Source organism: Lutra lutra, chromosome 9 (genome assembly GCF_902655055.1).
Source record: "Lutra lutra chromosome 9, mLutLut1.2, whole genome shotgun sequence".
In the NCBI taxonomy this organism is placed as follows: Eukaryota; Metazoa; Chordata; class Mammalia; order Carnivora; family Mustelidae; genus Lutra; species Lutra lutra.
The window spans coordinates 93,497,585-93,520,622 of record NC_062286.1 but is presented as its reverse complement, the minus strand read 5'-3'; the positions used below and the strand labels follow the sequence as shown (position 1 = coordinate 93,520,622).

The 23,038-nt window shown below is 41.2% G+C and overlaps 1 protein-coding gene and 1 non-coding gene across 8 annotated transcripts in view; one reads left to right on the top strand and one right to left on the bottom strand.

Annotated features, from left to right (window-relative positions):
- APMAP (adipocyte plasma membrane associated protein) overlaps positions 1–23,038 on the bottom strand; it is a 59,220-nt gene that overhangs the window by 12,951 nt on the left and 23,231 nt on the right. For all 7 annotated transcript variants that reach the window (XM_047744588.1, XM_047744585.1, XM_047744587.1 and 4 more), the window contains exons 4-8: positions 6,975–7,067; positions 5,419–5,535; positions 3,959–4,133; positions 3,219–3,353; positions 2,579–2,771 (exon numbers count right to left, since the gene is read on the bottom strand). In XM_047744588.1, coding sequence (XP_047600544.1) covers positions 2,579–2,771; positions 3,219–3,353; positions 3,959–4,133; positions 5,419–5,535; positions 6,975–7,067 — 713 coding nt within the window. The remainder of the gene's footprint in view (positions 1–2,578; positions 2,772–3,218; positions 3,354–3,958; positions 4,134–5,418; positions 5,536–6,974; positions 7,068–23,038) is intronic.
- On the top strand, positions 7,512–7,615 carry LOC125110147 (U6 spliceosomal RNA). The gene has a single exon (XR_007130477.1). It is a non-coding gene; the product is annotated as a U6 spliceosomal RNA (small nuclear RNA).

Genomic DNA, 23,038 nt, shown 5'->3' with positions numbered 1-23,038 from the left:
CCAGCTTTGTCTGTTGAGGGGGACTAGAAGCAGTGACACACCAAAAACCATGAGCACATGTAGCACCAGATCCCCTGTAAAAGGAACCAGGGCTCATGGAGAAGTGGTCGATTAAAGAGTTGGGCATGATAAGCCTGAACGTGTTGTGCCAGAAAGCAAGGAACCACTCCAAAAACAGTAGGGGCATGTGCAAAGGTCAAGAGCCACACTGAGGGGGCTCCCGCGGGTCACAGCCAGACAATCTGAGCCTCAAAATAAATAATGGCAGTAAGAGATTAAAAACCACTGAAAAATAAAGGCAACCATGAGATCACACTGATGTTTACTTATTTAGAAAGTACCTCCCCACAAAATACCTATTAATTACCAATGGAAAAAGAGTGACTTCACAGTGCAGAAGCCAGCATTCATCACTGAATCACATGGCCAACGCTGCCACCACCAGTATGGGACAAGCTGACATCATGTGCCTCCAGACAAGACATACTAAGAACACAAGTTCTGTGGTCTTCCTGCCAGAGACATATAACCTAAGTCTAATCATGAGAAATGCCCGATGACCCACACGGAGGAACATTCTACAACATGACTGACCTACAATTCTCAAAAAGTTCAAGACTGAGGAGCTGTTCCAGATCAAAGGAGAATAAAGAGACATGGCAACTGAAGGCCACACCTCAGCCTGGGTCGAATCCACGAAGGCAACTCCCCAAACCCTGATGATGACAGGGCATCAGGTCAGCAAGTTACTTGCAAATAGTTCAGGGAAAGAAATTCTTTGTACCCTCTTGCTAATTTTCTAAGTCTGATACTATCTCAAAACTAAAAACAAACAAAAATCCTCCATGACTTCAATGAAAGTTAGGATAAGATCTAGACTTTGTCATGTCTGCAAGGCCTATGGTTCTCTCCCACTGGTCTCGATCTGCTTCAGGAAGGTGTTGAGCTCTCCTGTGCTGGGAACATGTGCCACCGCTCCAGCAGCTCCTTCTCATGCTTATAGTCTCATCTCTCTGAGCACACATCACTGCCACAGTAATTTCTGAGCACCTGTCATGTTCTAGGTGCTGGGGACAAAGGAGTGAATGAAACAGACGAACACCTGCCCTGATGGAGCATGTGTTCTGTCAGGGGCTGGGGTGGGGAGAGACACACCAGCACTGCTTCACTGTGGAAAAATGGACAGGAACAGAAAGAGAACACCTACAATAGTCAGCTGTAGGCATTATATGCATATTCCCATTACATTTTTTTCACATCATTTGGCCAAGGTCCCACAACTGGCCTAGCCTTCAAAACCCCTGTTCTTAAAAACAAACAAACAAAAAACAAAAAAACAAAAACAAAAACCTGTCCTTCCTCCTACCTCACCATTCTTCCTCCTAACTCACCATCTTGCCTTCTTTTCACAGTGGGAAAAGATGCTGGCTCTGGAGCCAATGAGGCAAAGAAGAGGAAAATACCCACAGAACTTGCAACAAAACTAAAGGCCATAGACCAGCATCCAGGTGCCTACAGCCCCTCAGCAGGGCCCAGGCATAGGGCCCAGCACTGTGCAGACTCGGTAATTGCTGGCTGGTACCTTCCAAAGCCTTAAGTTACCATTATTTTAATATCTACTCAATATTCAAATCCAACCTCAGTTTCAAACGTCTATTCAGCCTGTGAAATGGAGCTTGTTGGAAATGAAGAATTCTGCATGACAGAAGCGCCAATATTAGCCAGTTCCTCATCCACAGTGTAAGACACAGGGAATTACACTGAGGTCATTTCAGGGAAGTCACTGGAGGAAAGGCTTAAATGGTCTGTGGTGGCCATTGGTGAGGGTGGGTGATTATTTTTGTAATGAAAAAGAGTTTGGTGTGCTAAGAGGTCAAAGGTCAGGATCCCCTGGGGATGGGGGAGTATGACTGACGGGAAGGCTTCAGAGGGCAGGAGGAACCAGGGTGGGATGGGATCTGAGGAAAGTGTGTCTCCATGTGTGGCTATAGGAAGGTGTGCCTGACACCCTTTGAGGAGGAACAGCAGTGTGGTCTGGAGGGGCCCCACTTGAAGGCCAAGTTGCAGGGTCTATGGAGGTGGGGAGAAGGCCTGAAACAGCTATCACAAAGGGGCAGGTGTGATTGACAGGATAGAATGGTGAGGATGATGGTAAAAACACCCAGACAAGGAAACCAGAAGGGTAACATCAAAGGGTTCAAGTGTTTCAACTTATATTTCAGTCTGAAGCATAAAATGTGTTTTAAAGAAGTCACTAAAAGTGGGGCCGCTGGGTGGTTTAGCTGGTTAAGCATCCGATGCTTGACTCTCAATTTCAGGTTGGGTCATCACTCATCATCTCAGAGGCATGAGATCCAGCCCTCCAGCGGGCTCCACACTGGGTGTGGAGTCTGCTTAAGACTCTCTCTCCCATTCTCCCTCCCTTTGGCCCTCTGCTCACTCACACTTAAAATATAAGTCACTATAAGTACCAAATATTATAAGCAGCATGAGAATTTTTAGAGCTCCAAAGGTCAAAAAAGATCGTAATTAGATGCATTTTCATTGTGTTTTCTGGAATTACAGTTTTCATAGTTACCTTAAAAATCATTCTTTTTATATAGGGTCTCTCGGATAAGAAATCCAACATAGAAAACCCAGGGTTGGAGCGAATGGTTGCCATGCCGACCCAGTACCCTCCAGAGCTGCTAGGTCGGATGTTGTCTGGAAATCCAGGCAGGTTCTCCACAAACAGATCAGCCCCTCCCTTCATCAGGCCTGACAGGTAGAATCTGAAAAATTCATCCAAGCAAATGGTAAGCAGTGGTCCCCAAATTTAAGGAAAACTTTTAGTCAAACACCAAAATGGTCTTAGTACCAATTGATTTATAACTGTAAACGTGTCTACTGTGAAGGAAGACACAAGATGGTGAAAGGGGTACTCACCACCCTAGGGGAAAGCTAGAAGCAGTAGCAAGGAGTCGGCCTATCCAGTAGGGAAAGGGACCCAGGATGTGTGGTCAGCATTAAATTGAGACTCTCCCAGACTGCAAGTTTCAAGCAGGCTGAGATGGAGGAGAAAGAAAAGGCACCCCTGAATTTTACTGCTTCCACTATCACACAAAGGAGAAGGTGCCCTGCCCCATCTCCGATCATGTAGGTCAACACCTCCCTGCAACCCAGGCTGGGCCACAGTGAGCTCTGGCACACCCCTAAAGCTCGGCTGGGGCCACACACACCTTCTTATCCTTGCCATTGTCGTCTCCGCCACCAGTACAAAGTCCTCCGTGGGAGAAAGCTGCACTCCGTTAGGGAACCGCAACTGGTCCAGTAAAACCTTCACTTCCTTGGTCTCTGTGTCATACTCTAGTAGGCTGTGGAGCACCAACAGCAAATGCTCAAGTGGGAGAGTCTGTGGCCCCTGCCACCTTGGAGCCTTGCTCCCCTCTGAGCCTCAGGCAGAGGGCCTATGGAAGGGGATCTGCCTCATGCTGTAGTGACAAGGCCCCCTGGTGGTCCTCTGCCCAGACCTGACTCCAGGCTGGCCCCTGGGGGCCTTCCCATCCAGAGCAGACCCCAGGCATCCTCTTCCAGAGAACCCCTCAGTCAGTTATCTGGCTGAGCCGGGAGCTGGCTCACCACCAGAGAGGGCCCCCATGGCTCCAGCCTCAAAGGAGTCCCCCTTAGGAGGGATGACCTGAAATGGAGGCCAGCCTGGGAGGTGTCACCCAGACTGCCTAGACCACGTGCTCAGATCGAATGGCCTGTTTTAATTACATTTTTTCAAAGAGAAAGTGAGGACATCTTGTTCTGTTTTGTTGCATCCATAACCTGTTTCCAGAAGTCATGAAAGTCCCATCTCTAAAGCTATAATATTATTCTCAGAAACATTCCAATGACTCCCACAGATAAGCTCTGTCGAAGTCACCCTGCCTGACTGATGATCTCACCGAGTAGAAGACTTGAAATGAACACTCACCGCCCATCATCCGTTCCCTCCATAACAAGAAGCAGGTAATCTCGTCTTTGCCATTTGCTGCTAGAATCCGTAAAATAAATCTTCCTCCCATCCTGAGTTATTGTAAGATCATTCACAAAGGACATTTTCCTCCCCTCAATGGGTGTCTCAGAGGAGATCAGCAGTTTCACTTCACCTGAGGTAGGAAGAAAGAAAAGAAGAGAGGGAGGGAAAGAGGGAGGGGCAAAATAGGAAAGAAAAAAGAAAATAATGAAAAAAAGGAAGGAAAGGAGGGAGGAAGAGAAGACCTGTCTTCATTCTAAGAACTTGTAAGTCAATAATTTCAAAGTCTCAATCAGCCTACCTGATTTAAAAGGAAAAACTAAAATGAGTTTCTCCATGTCATATGCTAGTAGATTTATTCCCTCTTCCAGTAAAAAACACTGTTTTCCTTTCTTTCAGCTCTTAGAGATGAATGGTTTTACAATGACTTCATTAACAGCAAAACCCTTCCTCTAAGGATGAGGACCTCTTCCTTTCACCAAGACCAAATGACTTTTGGGGCACCTGGGTGGCTCAGTTGGTTAAGCAACTGGCTTCAGCTCAGGTCATGATCCCAGAGTCCTGGGATCGAGCCCCACACTGGGCTCCTTGTTCAATGGGAAGCCTGCTTCTCCCTCTCCCACTCCCCCTGCTTGTGTTCCTCTTTTATTGTCATTCTCTCTATCAAATAAATAAATAGAATCTTAAAAAAAAAAAAGACCAAATGACATTTAAAAAATCTATTAAGAATCTTAGGTGAAAGGCAACTATCTTTCAGTTTGCTTGACAGAAATACAAAATGTTCCATTCATCCAGTTTTAAATACAGAAATGGTGACAGTGGTAAACTTTAAAAACAGGAGAGTAACCATTTATAGAGTGCTAAACTGTCTCAATGTACAATCTCATTTAAATCCTCACACAATCTCACAAGGCAGGCACTACCATTAGCCCTGTTTCATGGATGAGTAACCTGTGCACAGAGAGGCTAAGGCACCTGCACAGTCACATAGCCAGCCAACGGCAGAGGGGGCTATCCAGAGCCCCAGGCACCCCCACCCCCACAATAACAAATTCTTGCATCATACAAACTCCCCTGCTGAAGCACATACAGGGAGAAAAGTGGGAGGAGGAAGTGGACGAAGAACAATTAAAAGATAGAAAACAAACTGGAAGATAAGACAGTGACACAGAAAAATAAAGACAGGAGTTCTAACATTTTGTGGAATAGACTCTGTTGCTAAAACACAAACAGGAAATTAGGGTATTGTTACTTGATACCTAATATGTGTAGGCAGTACTTCCAAGATTGTTCAATGGATAAGAAAATATTAGAGTCTCAGTAGACTGTACTGAACAAATTCTATTAAATCCACTTATGCACATATTGTTTAAAGCATCTGAAATAATCCCAGAAGGAAATAAGGCATTGCTACATACGGTTCCAGGGATTAACTTCAAATAGTCCCTTATATGCATCAGCCACAAAAAGGGTTCCATTGGGCCCCGCCCGGATGCCCAGGGGCCTCCCACAAGCAGGCTCATCATCTCGGGTTTCTAGGGAAACGAATGGATAGGAATCAGTGGCTGGTCCCAGATTGTACCTGTGCATCCAAGTACCTATTCCATCCCTTCCTAAATATACATCCTGCTGTTCAGAACAGAAAAGGATATGGCATTAGAAACAGAACTATCCCCCAGTATTCCAGTCCCCTCAGAACTTATGACATTGTCTGGTGTATCCAGAGGGACCACCTGAGAATATAGATCTGAACAAACCAACAGCAATTGGTATCCAAGGACTACATTCATATCAGCATCCTGAGACTTGGAACAGTTACCTCAGGGACATCATCAGGACCCAGGCCCCAACTCTAGAATTCCCCCCAAGGACCTCAGTAATTGTCAGTTTAATCCCAACTGCTGACCTGAATATTCTGCCTGTCTAGGGCCTTGGCAGTTTTCCCTCCACCTGGCTTAAAGGGAGAGATATTATTTTATTCCTCAGATTAATACCTATACTCTTCTTAAACCTGTGGCAATGCATATTTATTGCAGGTGTGTTCGCTGCCAGGCTTCGTATGCGAGGATGCTTCTGTAAGCTGCTTACTGCAGGGGTGCTCAGTGCAAGGTGCTTTCTGTGGGTGCTTTATGAAGGGTGCTTAGTGCAGGGTGCTTTCCATGGGGTGCTTACTACAGGAATCCTTACTGCAGGACACTTACTATTGGGCCACTTCCTGCCAAAATACAGAGTGGAAAAGGCAGGTTAAAAAAAAATGAATGTAGAGTATGATTCCATCACAAAACCAGAGTACCCATGAACAGAAAGAGCTCTAAAAAGCTATGCACTAAAATGTTAATAGTTATATCTGTGAAGACTCTCAGGTGACTTTTACTTTTTCCTTTGTACCTTTGTACAATGAAAATGCATCATTTTTACAAAAGCATTCTAGCTCTTAAAAAGTGGTAACTACTAAAAAAACTGTGGGCTACCAGGTTTTAAACAGTGAGACTCTTCTAGTCTAATTTCCCCAAACCTGAGTGACATAGAGGTGTTTTCACTCTGAAAGACACTGCTGAAATTCCTGAGAAGCAAACGCAGGAACAACATTTGGGCATGCAAGTGATGACTGAGCCGACTGCTTTTCCATAGCAGTACACTGACCATGGCTATTAATCTTCCTCAAAGTGACCTCAAGGGGGAACGCCACTATGGAATGGCGGAGGTGTGGGGCCCTAAAGTAACTGGCAGGTGCTGGGGCCACTGCCTAGCTGGCAAGCTGCACCTGCATGGTGACAATCAGGGACAATCAGGGACCACACGGCAAATGAAGAGCTGGGGGTAATATTCAGGTCAGGATCTGTTGGCCACATGGTCAGGGGCTCTTCATCTGCAAGGGTGAACCTGACTTCTAAGGAAATTTAGCTCCGCCCAGCCATTCAGCACCTTTCTCAATGACCACAGACATATATTGGGGGTGCTGTCACTGACTTACTGCATGGGCCTGAACCAAGCCGAGCGATGGTGTCTATTTCACCATTTTCAAGTTTTACGATCCGGCCATCTGCTGTACCAGTAAACATCACATCTGTTTAAAAAAATAAAAAGGAATAAGAGAGTTACTAGATTAACCCAAGAACTGTGATCATACTGCCTTCTACAACAGAAGGGGCCTGTTGGTATTTTGCAACTCTAGAAAGAAAATGACAGCTTTGAAGATGAAGGAGAGGTGATGTCTTGAGTTCTTAAAAAGTCCTTAAAGCATGCAGTGATAAAACCATGGAGGCCTGGGGCACTGGCACATAGGCTTCAACCTGACACTGGAGCAAGGGTGTAGAAGACACCAGTCAATGAAAAAACTGTGAGGATTTTCCACTCTCAAAAGAGTGTGGACTCTTGGGCTAACCTTCAGCACTCAGGGACATGTGTTCATGTCTGCCTCAGGTCGATGTCTGCTGCAGACACTGATTATATCCAACTAAAGGGGAAGAAATGCTAAGAAGTGCCTCAGGATAAAACTAAAGCACATTAAGTGCTCAGTTTATCAGCACATGTACTTCAACTGGAACAACACAGAGATTAGCATGGCTGCTGCACAAAGATGACATGCAGATTCGTGAAACATTCCATAGTTTTTGAATATATATGGGCAAACTCTAGGACAACTACTAAAACAATTTTTTTTAGAAAAAGTATAATTGATATGTTAAGCAAGAAGATGAAATGGAATCATAAAATGGTCAATTAAAACTATAAGAGCTATACTTGTGGTGAATATAGCATAATGTATAAATTTGTCAATCACTAAGTTGTTCACCTAAAATTAATGTAACACTGTGTGTCAACTGTACAAAAAAAACAAAACAAAACCAAAAACTATAAAAGGCCGAGAGTGCAGACAAAAATAGGAACAAAAAAAAGGAACAAATAGAAAACAGTAACAATAATGGTAAATATGAATTTAACTACATCAATTATCACTTCAAACATCAATGGTTTAAGTATACCATTAAAAGACAGACTCTCAGAGTAAATTAAAAAAAAAAGACTCAACTACATGTTGTCCATAAGAAACTCACTTTAAATACAAAGACACACATAGATTAAATATAAAGGGATAGAAGAAGATATACCATGCCAACACTAATCCAAAGAAAGGGAGTAGCTACATTGATCTTAGACACAGCCAACTTAAGAGAAAAAAAACATTATCAGGGACAAAGAAGAATATTACATATAGTAAGTGGTCAATCTTCCGAGAAGACATAATAAGCTTTAATGTGTATGTGCTTAATAACAGCATCAAATACCATGAAGTAAGGCTGATACAAATGCAAGAAGAAATAGATAAATATAAGAGCTGAAAACTTCAGCATCTCTCTATCAGAAATGGACAAGCTCTAAAGACAGAAAATCAATAATCACATAGTTGAACACAACAGAACTATTAATCAAGTGGATATAATTGACATCTATCAACTGCTCAACCAAATGCAGCAAAATACACATTTTTCTCAAGCTCATATAGAACATTCAGCAAGACAGACTATAATCTGGGCCATAAAACACACCTTAACAAATTTAAAAGAATAGAAATCATACATTGCTGCTCTCAGACCACAATGGAATTAATACAGACAGATGGCTGGAAAATCCTGAAATACTTGAAGATTAACACACTTCTATTTAGAAGTTATTTAACTCACAGGTCGAAGAAGAAATCTCAAGAGAAACTGAAGAACACTTTGAACTAAATGAAAATGAAAGTAAAACTTCTCAAAATATGTGGGATGCAGTGAAAGCAGTGCTTAGGGAGAAATTTATAGCATTGAATGCATGTATTAGGAAAGAAGAAAGATCTAAAATCAATCATCTAAGCATCTATCTTAGGAAACCAGGAAAAGAAGAGCAAAGTAAACCCAAGGTAAACAGAAGAAAGAAATAATAAATAAAAGTTAGAGCAGATATCAATGAAATTGAAAACAGGAAATCAAAAGGAAAAAATTAGCAAAACCAAAAGATAGTTCTTTGAAAAGATCAATAAATGATAATCACTTAGCCAGGCTAACGAAGTTAAAAAGAGAGGAGATACAAATTGCCAATATCAGAAATGAAAGACAGAACATCCCTACAGACTCCATGGACATAAAAGGAATATCATGAACATCTCTATGTTCACAAGTTTGGTGACCTAGATGAAATAAACCAATATTCTGAAAAATGCAATTAGCCAAAACACACACAAGAAGAAACAGACTATTTGAATAGGCCTGTATCTATTGAAGAAATGAATCAATAACTAATAACCTTCCAAAGAGAAAAACCATAGAGTTTTCACCAATGGGTTCACTGATGAATTCTACCAAACAATTAAGGAAGAAATGACACCAATTCCCTAAAATCTCTTCTAGAAAATAAAAGAAGAGGAAATACTTGCTAAAATTTTCTACGAAGCCAGCATTAGTCTAATGCCAAAACCAGACAGTCATTACAAAAAAACTATAGATCAAGATCTCTCATGAATACAAATGCAAAAATCCAGGGCACCTGGGTGGCTCAGTTGGTTAAGCATCTGCCTTTAGGTCCCAGGGTCCTGGGATCAAGTACTGGTCAGGGCTCTCTACTCCTCCCTCCTGCCTGCTTTTCTTTTCTTTTTTTTAATTTTTTAATTACACATATAATGTATTATTTGCCCCAGGAGTACAGGTCTGTGAATCATCAGGCTTACACACTTCACAGCACTCACCATAGCACATACCCTCCCCAATGTCCATTACCCAACCATCCTTTTCATTCCCCCTCCCCGCAGCAACCCTCAAGTTTGTTTTGTGAGCTTAAGAGTCTCTTATGGTTTGTCTCCCTCCCAATCCCACCTTGTTTCATTTTTTCCTTCTCTAACCCCAAACCTCCACTTTGCCTCTCAAATTCCTCATATCAGGGAGATCATATGATAATTGTCTTTTTCTGATTGACTTATTTCGCTCCTCATAATACCCTGTAGTTCCATCCATGTTGTTGCAAATGGTTAAGATTTCATTTCTTTTGATGGCTGCATAGTATTCCATTGTATAAATACACCACATCACTTTATTCATTCATCTGTTGATGGACACCTAGGTTCTTTCCATAGTTTGGCTATTGTGGACATTGTTGCTATAAACATTCAGGTGCACATGCCCATTTGGATCACTACATTTGAATCTTTAGGGTAAATACCCAGGAGTGCAATTGCTGGGTCAAATGGTAGCTCTATTTTCAATTTTTGGGGGAACCTCCATGCCGTTTTCCAGAGTGGCTGCACCAGCTTGCATTCCCACCAACAGTGTAAGAGGGTTCCCCTTTCTTAGCATCTTCTCCAACATCTGTTTTTTCCAGACTTGTTAATCTTAACCATTCTGACAGGTGTGAAGTGGTGTCTCACTGTGATTTTGATTTGTATCTCCCTGATGCCAAGTGATATGGAGCACTTGTTCATGTGTCTGTGGGCCATCTGGATGTCTTCTTTGCAGAAATATTTGTTCATGTCCTCTGCCCATTTCTTGATTCGATTATTTTTTCTTTGGGTGTTGAGTTTTGATAAGTTCTTTATAGATTTTGGATACTAGCCCTTTATCTGATATGTCATTTGCAAATATCTTCACCCATTCTAACAGTTATCTTTGGTTTTGTTGACTGTTTCCTTTGCTGTGCAAAAGATTTTATCTTGGTGAAGTCCCAATAGTTCATTTTTGCCCTTGCTTCCCTTGCCTTTGGCAATGTTTCTAGGAAGAAGCTGCTGTGGTGGAGGTTGAAGAGGTTGTTGCCCATGTTCTCCTCGGAGAGTTGGATGGATTCCTGTTTCACATTGAGGTCTTTCATCAATTTTGAGTCTATTTTTGTATATGGCGTAAGGAAATGGCCCAGTTTCATTTCTTCATGTGGCTGTCCAATTTTCCCAACACCATTTGTTGAAGAGACTGTCTTTTTTCCATTGGACATTCTTTCCTGCTTTGTCAAAGATCAGCTGACCATAGAGCTGAGGGTCTATTTCTGGGCTCTCTATTCTGTTCCATTGATCTATGTGTCTGCTTTTGTGCCAGTACCATAATATCTTGAAAATTACAGCTTTGCAATAGAGCTTGAAGTCTGGAATTATGATGCCACCAACTTTGGCTTTCTCTTTCAACATTCTTCTGGCTATTCGAGGTCTTTTCTGGCTCCATATAAAGTTTAGGATTATTTGTTCCATTTCTTTGAAAAAAATGGATGGCATTTTGATAGGGATTGCACTAAACATGTAGATTGCATTAGGTAGCATAGACATTTTCACAATATTTGTTCTTCCAATCCATGATCATGTAACATTTTTCCATTTCCTTGTATCTTCCTCAATTGCTTTCATGAGTACTTTATAGTTTTCTGAGTACAGATACGTTGCCTCTTTGGTTAGGTTTATTCCTAGGTATCTTATGGTTTTAGGTGCAATTGTAAATGGGATTGACTCCTTAAATTCTCATTCTTCTGTCTTGCTGTTGGTGTAAAGAAATGCAACTGATTTCTGTGCATTGATTTTTATATCCTGATACTTTATTGAATTCCTGTACAAGTTCTAGAAGATTTGGAGTGGAGTCTTTTGGGTTTTCCACATAAAGTATCATATCATCTACAAAGAGTGAGTTTGACTTCTTTGCCGATTCAGATGCCTTTGATTTCTTTTTGTTGTCTGACTGCCAAAACTAGGGCTTCTAGTACTATGTTGAATAGCAGTGGTGATAGTGGACATCCATGCCATGTTCCTGACCTTAGGGGAAAAGCTCTCATTTTTTCCCCATTGAGAATGATATTCGATGTGGGTTTTTCATAGTTGGCTTTGATGATATTGAGGTATGTACCTTCTATCCCTACACTTTGAAGAGTTTTGATCAAGAAAGGATGCTGTACTTTGTCAAATACTTTTTCAGCATCTTTTGAGAGTATCATAGGGTTCTTGTTCTTTTGTTAATGTATTGTATCACATTGGTTGATTTGCAGATGTTGAACCAACCTTGCAGCCCTGGAATAACTCCCACTTGGTCGTGGTTAATAATCCTTTTAATGTATTGTTGGGTCTTATTGGCTAGTATTTTGGTGAGAATTTTTGCATCTGTGTTTATCAAGGACATTGGTAATTCTCCTTTTCGGTGGGGTCTTTGTCTGGTTTTGGGATCATGATAATGCTGGCCTCGTAAAATGAGTTTGGAAGTTTTCCTTCCATTTCTATTGTTTGGAACAGTTTCAAGAGAATAGGTATTAATTCTTCTTTAAGTGGTTGGTAGAATTCCCCTGGGAAGCCGTCTGGCCCTGGGCTCTTATTTGTTGGGAGATTTTTGATGAGTGCTTCAATCTCCTTACTAGTTCTGGGTCTGTTCAGGTTTTCTATTTCTTTCTGGTTCAGTTGTGGTAGTTTATACGTCTCTAGGAATGCAACCATTTCTCCAAATTGTCAAATTTGCTGGTGTATAGTTGCTTGTAATATGTTCTTATAATGGTATTTTTTTGGTGTTGGTTGTGATCTCTCCTCTTTCATTCATGATTTTATTTATTTGGGTCCTTCCTCTTTTCTTTTTGATATATCTGGCCAGGGGTTTATCAATCTTATTATTAATTCTTTCAAAGAATGAGCTCCTAGTTTCATTGATCTGTTCTACCATTCTTTTGGTTTCTATTTCACTGATTTCTGCTCTGATCTTTATTATTTCTCTTCTCCTGTTGGGTTTAGGGGTTTTTTGCTGTTCTTTCTCCAGCTTCTTTAGGTGTAGGGTTAGGTTGTGTACTTGAGACCTTTCTTGTTTCTTGAGAAAGGCTTGTATCACTATATACTTTCCTCTCAGGACCGCCTATGCCATGTCCCACAGATTTTGAACAGTTGTGTTTTCATTTACATTTTTTTCCATGATTTTTTTTCAATTCTTCTTTAGTTTCCTTGTTGACTCATTCATTCTTTAGTAGGATTTTCTTTAGCCTCCATGTATTTGAGTTCTTTCCAACTTTCCTCTTGTGATTGAGTTCTAGCTTCAAAGTATTGTGGTCTGAAAATATGCAGGGATATGATCCCAATCTTTTGGAACCAGATGAGACCTGATTTGTGACCCAGGATGTGATCTATTCTGGAGAATGTTCCATGTGCATGAGAAGAATGTGTCTTCTGTTGCATTGGGATGGAATGTTCTAAATATATCTGTGATGTCTATGCGGGCCAGTGTGTCATTTAAGGCCTTTATTTCCTTGTTGATCTTTTGCTTGGATAGTCTGTCCATTAAAGTGAGGGGGTTGTTAAAGTCCACTACTATTATTGTATTATTGTCGATGTGTTTCTATGATTTTGTTATTAATTGTTTTATATAGTTGGCTGCTCCCATGTTAGGGGTATAGATATTTAAAACTGTTAGATCTTCTTGTTGGACAGACCCTTTGAGTATGATTTAGTGTCCTTCCTCATCTCTTATTATAGTCTTTGGCTTAAAATCTAATTTATCTGATATAAGGATTGCCACCCCAGCTTTCTTTTGATGTCCATTAGCATGGTAAATTGTTTTCCACCCCCTCACTTTAAATCTGGAGGTGTCTTTGGGCCTAAAATGAGTTTCTTTTTTATTTTTTATAAACATATATTTTTATCCCCAGGGGTACAGGTCTGCGAATCGCCAGGTTTACACACTTCACAGCACTCACCATAGCACATACCCTCCCCAATATCCATAACCCCACCCCCCCTCTCCCAAACCCCCTCCCCCTATCAACCCTCAGTTTGTTTTGTGAGATTAAGAGTCTCTTATGGTTTGTCTCCCTCCCAATCCCATCTTGTTACATTTATTCTTCTCCTACCCCCTTAGCCCCCCATGTTGCATCTCCTCTCCCTCATATCAGGGAGATCATATGATAGTTGTCTTTCTCCAATTGACTTATTTCGCTAAGCATGATACCCTCTAGTTCCATCCACGTCATCGCAAATGGAAAGATTTCATTTCTTTTGATGGCTGCATAGTATTCCATTGTGCATATATACCACATCTTCTTTATCCATTCGTCTGTTGATGGACATCTAGGTTCTTTCCATAGTTTGGCTATTGTAGACATTGCTGCTATAAACATTCGGGTGCACGTGCCCCTTCGGATCACTACGTTTGTATCTTTAGGGTAAATACCCAACAGTGCAATTGCTGGGTCATAGGGTAGTTCAATTTTCAACATTTTGAGGAACCTCCATGCTGTTTTCAAGAGTGGTTGCACCAGCTTGCAATCCCACCAAGAGTGTAGGAGGGTTCCATTTTCTCTGCATCCTAACCAGCATCTGTCATTTCCTGACTTGTTAATTTTAGCCATTCTGACTGGTGTGAGGTGATATCTCATTGTGGTTTTGATTTGTATTTCCCTGATGCCGAGTGATATGGAGCACTTTTTCATGTGTCTGTTGGCCATCTGGCTGTCTTCTCTGCAGAAATGTCTGCTCATGTCCTCTGCCCATTTCTATATTGTTAGTTAGTATTTGTTCTTTGGGTGTTGAGTTTGCTAAGTTCTTTATAGATTTTGGACACTAGCCCTTTATCTGATATGTCATTTGCAAATATCTTCTCCCATTCTGTCAGTTGTCTTTTGGTTTTGTTCACTGTTTCCTTTGCTGTGCAAAAGATTTTGATCTTGATAAAATCCCAATAGTTCATTTTTGCCCTTGCTTCCCTTGCCTTTGGTGATGTTCCTAGGAAGATGTTGCTGCGGCTGAGGTCGAAGAGGTTGCTGCCTGTGTTCTCCTCAAGGATTTTGATGGATTCCTTTCTCACATTGAGATCCTTCATCCATTTGGAGTCTATTTTCGTGTGTGGTGTAAGGAAATGGTCCAATTTCATTTTTCTGCATGTGGCTATCCAATTTTCCCAACACCATTTATTGAAGAGGCTGTCTTTTTTCCATTGGACATTCTTTCCTGCTTTGTCGAAGATGAGTTGACCATAGAGTTGAGGGTCTATTTCTGGGCTCTCTATTCTGTTCCATTGATCTATGTGTCTGTTTTTGTGCCAGTACCATGCTGTCTTGATGATGACAGCTTTGTAATAGAGCTTGAAGTCCGGAATTGTGATGCCACCAACTTTGGCTTTCTTTTTCAATATTCCTTTGGCTATTCGAGGTCTTTTCTGGTTCCATATAAATTTTAGGATTATTTGTTCCATTTCTTTGAAAAAAATGGATGGTACTTTGATAGGAATTGCATTAAATGTGTAGATTGCTTTAGGTAGCATAGACATTTTCACAATATTTATTCTTCCAATCCAGGAGCATGGAACATTTTTCCATTTCTTTGTGTCTTCCTCAATTTCTTTCATGAGTACTTTATAGTTTTCTGTGTACAGATTCTTAGTCTGTTTGGTTAGGTTTATTCCTAGGTATCTTACAGTTTTGGGTGCAATTGTAAATGGGATTGCCTCCTTAATTTCTCTTTCTTCTGTCTTGTTGTTGGTGTAGAGAAATGCAACTGATTTCTGTGCATTGATTTTATATCCTGACACTTTACTGAATTCCTGTACAAGTTCTAGCAGTTTTGGAGTGGAGTCTTTTGGGTTTTCCACATATAGTATCATATCATCTGCAAAGAGTGATAGTTTGACTTCTTCTTTGCCGATTTGGATGCCTTTAATTTCCTTTTGTTGTCTGATTGCTGAGGCTAGGACTTCTAGTACTATGTTGAATAGCAGTGGTGATAACGGACATCCCTGCCGTGTTCCTGACCTTAGCGGAAAAGCTTTCAGTTTTTCTCCATTGAGAATGATATTTGCGGTGGGTTTTTCATAGATGGCTTTGATCATATTGAGGTATGTGCCGTCTATCCCTACACTTTGAAGAGTTTTGATCAGGAAGGGATGCTGTACTTTGTCAAATGCTTTTTCAGCATCTATGGAGAGTATCATATGGTTCTTGTTCTTTCTTTTATTAATGTGTTGTATCACATTGATTGATTTGCAGATGTTGAACCAACCTTGCAGCCCTGGAATAAATCCCACTTGGTCGTGGTGAATAATCCTTTTAATGTACTGTTGAATCCTATTGGCTAGTATTTTGGCAAGAATTTTTGCATCTGTGTTCATCAAGGATATTGGTCTGTAGTTCTCTTTTTTGATGGGATCCTTGTCTGGTTTTGGGATCAAGGTGATGCTGGCCTCATAAAATGAGTTTGGAAGTTTTCCTTCTATTTCTATTTTTTGGAACAGTTTCAGGACAATAGGAATTAGTTCTTCTTTAAATGTTTGGTAGAATTCCCCCGGGAAGCCATCTGGCCCCGGGCTTTTGTTTGTTTGGAGATTTTTAATGACTGTTTCAATCTCCTTACTGGTTATGGGTCTGTTCAGGCTTTCTATTTCTTCCTGGTTCAGTTGTGGTAGTTTATATCTCTCTAGGAATGCATCCATTTCTTCCAGATTGTCAAATTTGTTGGCGTAGAGTTGCTCATAGTATGTTCTTATAATTGTCTGTATTTCTTTGGTGTTTGTTGTGATCTCTTCTCTTTCCTTCATGATTTTATTTACTTGGGTCCTTTCTCTTTTCTTTTTGATAAGTCTAGCCAGGGGTTTATCAATCTTTTTAATTCTTTCAAAGAACCAGCTCCTAGTTTCAGTTTATTTGTTCTATTGTTTTTTTGGTTTCTATTTCATTGATTTCTGCTCTGATCTTTATGATTTCTCTTCTCCTGCTGGGTTTAGGGTTTCTTTCTTGTTCTTTCTCCAGCTCCTTTAGGTGTAGGGTTAGGTTGTGTACCTGAGACCTTTCTTGTTTCTAGAGAAAGGCTTGTACCGCTATATATTTTCCTCTCAGGACTGCCTTTGTTGTGTCCCACAGATTTTGAATCGTTGTGTTTTCATTATCATTTGTTTCTATGAATTTTTTCAGTTCTTCTTTAATTTCCTGGTTGAATGAATGAATGAATGAATGAATGAATTTCCCATTCATTCTTTAGAAGGATGCTGTTTAGTCTCCATGTATTTGGGTTCTTTCCAAATTTCCTCTTGTGATTGAGTTCCAGCTTCAGAGCATTGTGGTCTGAAAATATTCAGGGAATGATCCCAATCTTTTGATACCGGTTGAGACCTGATTTAGGACCAAGAATGTGATCTATTCTGGAGAATGTTCCATGTGCACTAGAGAAGAATGTGTATTCTGTTGCTCTGGGATGAAATGTTCTGAATATATCTGTGATGTCCATCTGGTCCAGTGTGTCATTTAAGGCCTTGATTTCCTTGTTGATCTTTTGCTTGGATGATCTGTCCATTTCAGTGAGGGGAGTGTTAAAATCCCCTACTATTACTGTATTATTGTCAATGTGTTTCTTTGATTTTGTTATTAATTGGTTTATATAGTTGGCTGCTCCCACGTTAGGGGCATAGATATTTAAAATTGTTAGATCTTCTTGTTGGACAGTTCCTTTCAGTATGATATAGTGTCCTTCCTCATCTCTTATTATAGTCTTTGGCTTAAAATCTAATTGATCTAAGGATTGCCACTCCTGCTTTCTTCTGATGTCCATTAGCATAGTAAATTCTTTTCCACCCCCTCACTTTAAACCTGGAGGTGTCTTCGGTTCTAAAATGAGTTTCTTGTAGGCAACATATAGATGGGTTTTGTTTTTTTATCCATTCTGATACCCTGTGTCTTTTGATTGGGGCATTTAGCCCATTAACATTCAGGGTAAGTATTGAGAGATATGAATTTAGTGCCATTGTATTGCCTGTAAGGTGACTGTTATTGTATATTGTCTCTTTCTTTCTGATCTACTACTTCTAGGGTCTCTCTTTGCTTAGAGGACCCCTTTCAATATTTCCTGTAGAGCTGGTTTGTATTTGCAAATTCTTTCAGTTTTTGTTTGTCCTGGAAGCTTTTAATCTCTCCTTCTATTTTCAATGATAGCCTAGCTGGATATAGTATTCTTGGCTGCATGTTTTTCTCATTTAGTACTCTGAATATATCATGCCAGCTCTTTCTGGCCTGCCAGGTCTCTGTGGATAAGTCTGCTGCCAATCTAATATTTTTACCATTGTACGTTACAGACTTCTTTTCCCGGGCTGCTTTCAGGATCTTTTCTTTGTCACTAAGACTTGTCAATTTTACTATTAGGTGACGGGGTGTGGACCTACTCTTATTGATTTTGAGGGGGGTTCTCTGAACCTCCTGGATTTTGATGCTTGTTCCCTTTGCCATATTGGGGAAATTCTCTCCAATAATTCTCTCCAAGATACCTTCTGCTCCCCTCTCTGTTTCCTCTTCTTCTGGAATCCCAATTACTCTAATGATGTTTTGTCTTATGGTGTCACTTATCTCTCAAATTCTCCCCTCGTGGTCCAGTAGCTGTTTGTTCCTCTTTTGCTCAGCTTCTTTATTCTCTGTCATTTGGTCTTCTCTATCACTAATTCTTTCTTCTGCCTCATTTATCCTAGCAGTGAGAGCCTCCATTTTTTATTGCACCTCATTAGTAGCTTTTTTGATTTCAACTTGGTTAGATTTTAGTTCTTTTATTTCTCCAGAAAGGGCTTTTATATCTCCCGAGAGGGTTGCTTTAATATCTTCCATGCCTTTTTCAAGCCCGGCTAGAACCTTGAGAATCATCATTCTGAACTCTATATCTGACATATGACCAATGTCTGTATTGATTAGGTCCCTAGCCTTTGGTACTGCCTCTTGTTCTTTTTTTTGTTGTGAATTTTTCCGCCTTGTCATTTTGTCCAGATAAGAGTATATGAAGGAGGAAGTAAAATACTAAAAGGGTGGCAACAACCCCAGGAAAATATGCTTTAGTCAAATCAGAAGAGATCCCAAATCGTGAGGGGGGAGAAAGGGGATAAAAAGGGGTTCAGAAAGAAAAAAAAAAAGAAAAAAAAAGAAACTATTAAAAAAAGCCGATAAAAAATATAAAAAGGAAAAAAAATATATATATTAGATAAACTATTTTTAAAATGTTAAAAAAGGGCGCCTGAGTGGCTCAGTGGGTTAAAGCTGCTGCCTTTGGCTCAGGTCATGATCTCGGGGTCCTGGGATCGAGTCCCGCATCGGGCTCTCTGCTCAGCAGGGAGCCTGCTTCCCTCTCTCTCTCTCTCTGCCTGCCTCTCCGTCTACTTGTGATCTCTCTCTGTCAAATAAATAAATAAAAATCTTTAAAAAAAAAAAAAACGTTAAAAAAGAAAACGGTAAAAGTTAAAAAAATTTAGCAGAAGAAGAGAAAAAAAAATTGAAAAAGAAAAAAAAATTAAATTAACTGCAAGGCTAAAGAATCATGGGGAGAAAGCCATGAGTTCCATGCTTTGCTTTCTTCTCCTCTGGAATTCCGCCGCTCTCCTTGGTATTGAAACTGCACTCCTTGGTAGGTGAACTTGGTCCTGGCTGGGTTTCTCGTTGATCTTCTGTGGGAGGGGCCTGTTGTAGTGATTCTCAAGCGTTTTTGCCCCAGGCGGAGTTGCACCGCCCTTACCCGGGGCCGGGCTGAGTAATCCCCTCGGGTTTGCTGGGTTTGCTTTCGGGAGCTTTTGTTCCCTGAGGGCTTTCCGTAGAGTTCTGGAAGACGGGAATGAAGATGGGGGCCTCCCGGTCTCCAGCCCGGAGGAGCCGAGAGCCCGGGGCCCCACTCCTCAGTGCGCCCTCAGAGAATAGCGCCCAATGACTCCCGTCACCCTGGCCTCCGGCCGCGCTCCGAGCTGACCGAGCCTGCGACCGGTTCAAGGTAACCCCGAGTTTAGAGCTTACTCCTCGGCTCTGTCTCTGTAGCTGGCTTCCCTGTTCTAATACCGGTAAGCTCTGCAACACTCAGACACCCCCGATCCTTCTGTGACCCTGTGGGACCTGAGGCCACGCTGACCCCGCCTGGACTTCACACCGGTTAAGCCTCTGGAGCGATGTCCTTCAGCGGAACAGACTTTTAAAAGTCCCGATTTTGTGCTCCATTGCTCCGCCGCTGGCCGGGAGCCGGCCCCTCCCCCTGTGGTCCATCTTCCAGTCGCTTTGGATTCACTTCTCTGCCAGTCCTACCTTTCAGATAGTGGTTGATTTTCTGTTTCTAGAATTGCTGTTCTTCTTCTCTTCAATCTCCCGTTGGATTTGCAATCTTTAGATAAGCTATTTAGCTGATCTCCCGCTACCCTGAAGTAGTCTCAGCCTGCTACTTCTCCGCCATCTTGACTCCTCCCCCCCCTAAAATGAGTTTCTTGTATACATCATATTGATGGGTTTTGTTTTTCTATCCTTTCTGATACCCTATATCTTTTGATTGGGGCATTTACCCTATTTACATTCAGGGTAACTACTGAAAGATATGAATTTAGTGCCGTTGTAGTGCCTGTAAGGTGACTGTTACTGTATATTGCCTCTGTTCCTTTCCATTTAGGCTCTCTTTTTGCTTACAGGTCCCCTTTCAGTATTTCCTGTAGGGCTGGCTTGGCGTTTACAAATTCTTTTAGTTTTTGTTTGTCCTGGAAGCTTTTTATCTCACCTTCTATTTTCAATGACTACCTAGGTGGATATAGTATTCTAGGCTGCATGTTTTTCTCGTTTAGTGCTCTGAATATATCATGGCAGCTCTTTCTGGCCTGTCAGATCTCTGTGGACAACTCTGCTGCCAATCTAATATTTTTACCATTGTATGTTACAGACTTCTTGTCCCAGGCTGCTTTCAGGATTTTCTCTTTGTCACTAAGACTTGTAAGTTTTAGTATTAGATGATGGGGTGTGGACCAATTTTTATTGATTTTGAGGGGGGTTCTCTGTGCCTCCTGGATTTTGATACTTGTTCCCTTTGCCATTTTAGGGAAATTCTCTACTATAATTAGCTCCAATATACCTTCTGTCCCCTTCTCTCTTTCTTCTTCTTCTGGAATCCCAATTATTCTAATATTGTTTCATCTTATGGTATCACTTATCTCTCGAATTCTCTCCTCGTGGTTCAGTAGTTGTTTGTCTCTCTTTTGCTCAGCCTCATTATTCTCTGTCATTTGGTCTTCTTTATCACTAATTCTCTCTTCTGTCTCATTTATCCTAGCAGTAAGAGGCTCCATTTTTTATTGCACCTCCTTAATAGCTTTTTAAATTTCAGCTAGGTTAGATTTTAGTTTTTTTTATTTCTCCAGAAAGGGCTTTGATTTATCCAGACAGGATTTCTCTACTATCTTCCATGCCTTTTTCGAGCCCAGCTAGCACCTTGAGAATTGTCATTCTGAACTCTAGATCTGTCATATTACCAATGTCCATATTGATTAGGTCCCTAGCCTTTGGTACTGCCTCTTGTTCTCCAACCCCCACTGCTGCCGTCGTGAGTTTTTCTGCCTTGTCATTTTATCCAGATAAGAACATATGAATGAAAGAATAAAATACTAAAAGGGTGGCAAAGAGCTCAGAAAAATGTATGCTAACCAATACAAAAGAGACCCCAAATCAGGAGGAGAAGAAAGGGGGTAAAAAGAAATTAAAAAAAAAAAAAGTTATATATATACATATATATAGACAGATATTATTCTAATATCTACATATATTAGACTGATGAATAGAACAGAGCCACCCACTTGATTTAGGGTGTATTTTGGTCTCTTAGAAGAAACTACCTCCCAAAATTTAAAAGAAAGGAAAACTTATATATATACAAAAATAAGGGTAAACATAATGAAGGGACGGAGTATGATTGTAAAGAAGAGAATTTTTTTAAAAATTCTAAAAAAGGAATTGATAAGTTAGTTGGAAAAAGAAAGAAAAAGAAATTGGAGAGAATTTGCTCAGGCTGGAGACTAGAACAAAGCCCTGTGCTAGATTTAGGTTATATTATGATCTATTCGAAAAAATTATATATCAAAATTCTTTAGAAGAAAAAAAAACCCTATATGTATACAAAAAATAAAGTTAGATACAAGGAAGGATAAAATATGACTATAATAATGAAGGTTTAAAAAGATTTTTTTTAGAAAGGTATTGTTAAGATAAATTAGTTAATAAATGTTAAAGGAGGAAAGAGGAAAATTTAAAAAAAATTAGAATAAGAAAAAAATAAAATTTAAAAAAATCAATTAACTTTGCAAGACTAAAGAATCATGGGGAGAAAGCCATGAATTCCATGCTTTGCCTTCCCCTCCTCTGGAATTCCATTGTTCTCCTTGATCAGTGAGCTTGGTCTTGGCTGGATGTTCTTGCTGATCTTCTGGGGGAGGGGCCTGTGGTAGTGATTCTCAAATGTCTTTGCCTGAGGCAGAATTGCACTGCCCTTGGCAGGGGCCAGGCTAAGTAATCTCCTCGGGTTTGCTCTTGGGAGCTTTTGTTCCCTAAATGCTTTCTGTAGAGCTCTGGAGGACAGGAATGAAAATGGTGGCCTCCCAATCTCTGGCCCGAAGCCGAGAGCTCAGGACCCTGCTCCTCAGTGTGCTGAGAGAGAAAAGCAGTCAATCACTCCCATCTCCCTGGTCTCCGGTGGCACTCGAGCTCACCCAGCCTGTGACTGAGCATTTCTGTCTCTGGCTCACAGCCCCGTTTGGAATCTCCAAACCCAGGAGATTCCTGGTGCCCTGTTCTTCTAGCAGAGGAAGGTGGGTCTCTCCAGATCTGCCACTTGTGGGGTCCCTGATCAAAGAGCAGTGGTCCGACTGTGCCACAGATCACAGTTTAAGGTAACCCCAAGCTGAGAGCTCACTCCTCAGCTCCATCTCTTAGTCAGCTTCCCCGCTCTGATACCTGTGAGCTCTGCTACACTCAGACACCCTTGATTCTTCTGTGATCCCGTGGAACCTAAGACCACACTGTCCCTGTGAGGGCATATCCCCCCCCCCCCCCCCCCCCCCCCCCCCCCCACCCCCCCCCCCCCCCCCCCCCCGCTTAGCCTCTGGAGTGATGTCCTTCAGTGGAGCAGACTTCTAAAAGTTGGAATTTTGTGTTCCGTTGCTCCACGCTTGCCAGGGGCCAGCCCTTCCCCCCACGGTCTATCTTCCTATTGCTTCAGATTTACTTCTCCTCAGGTCCTACCTTTCAGAAAATGGTTGATTTTCTGTTTCTAGAACTGCTACTCTTCTTCTCTTCGATCTCCTGTTGGGTTTGTAG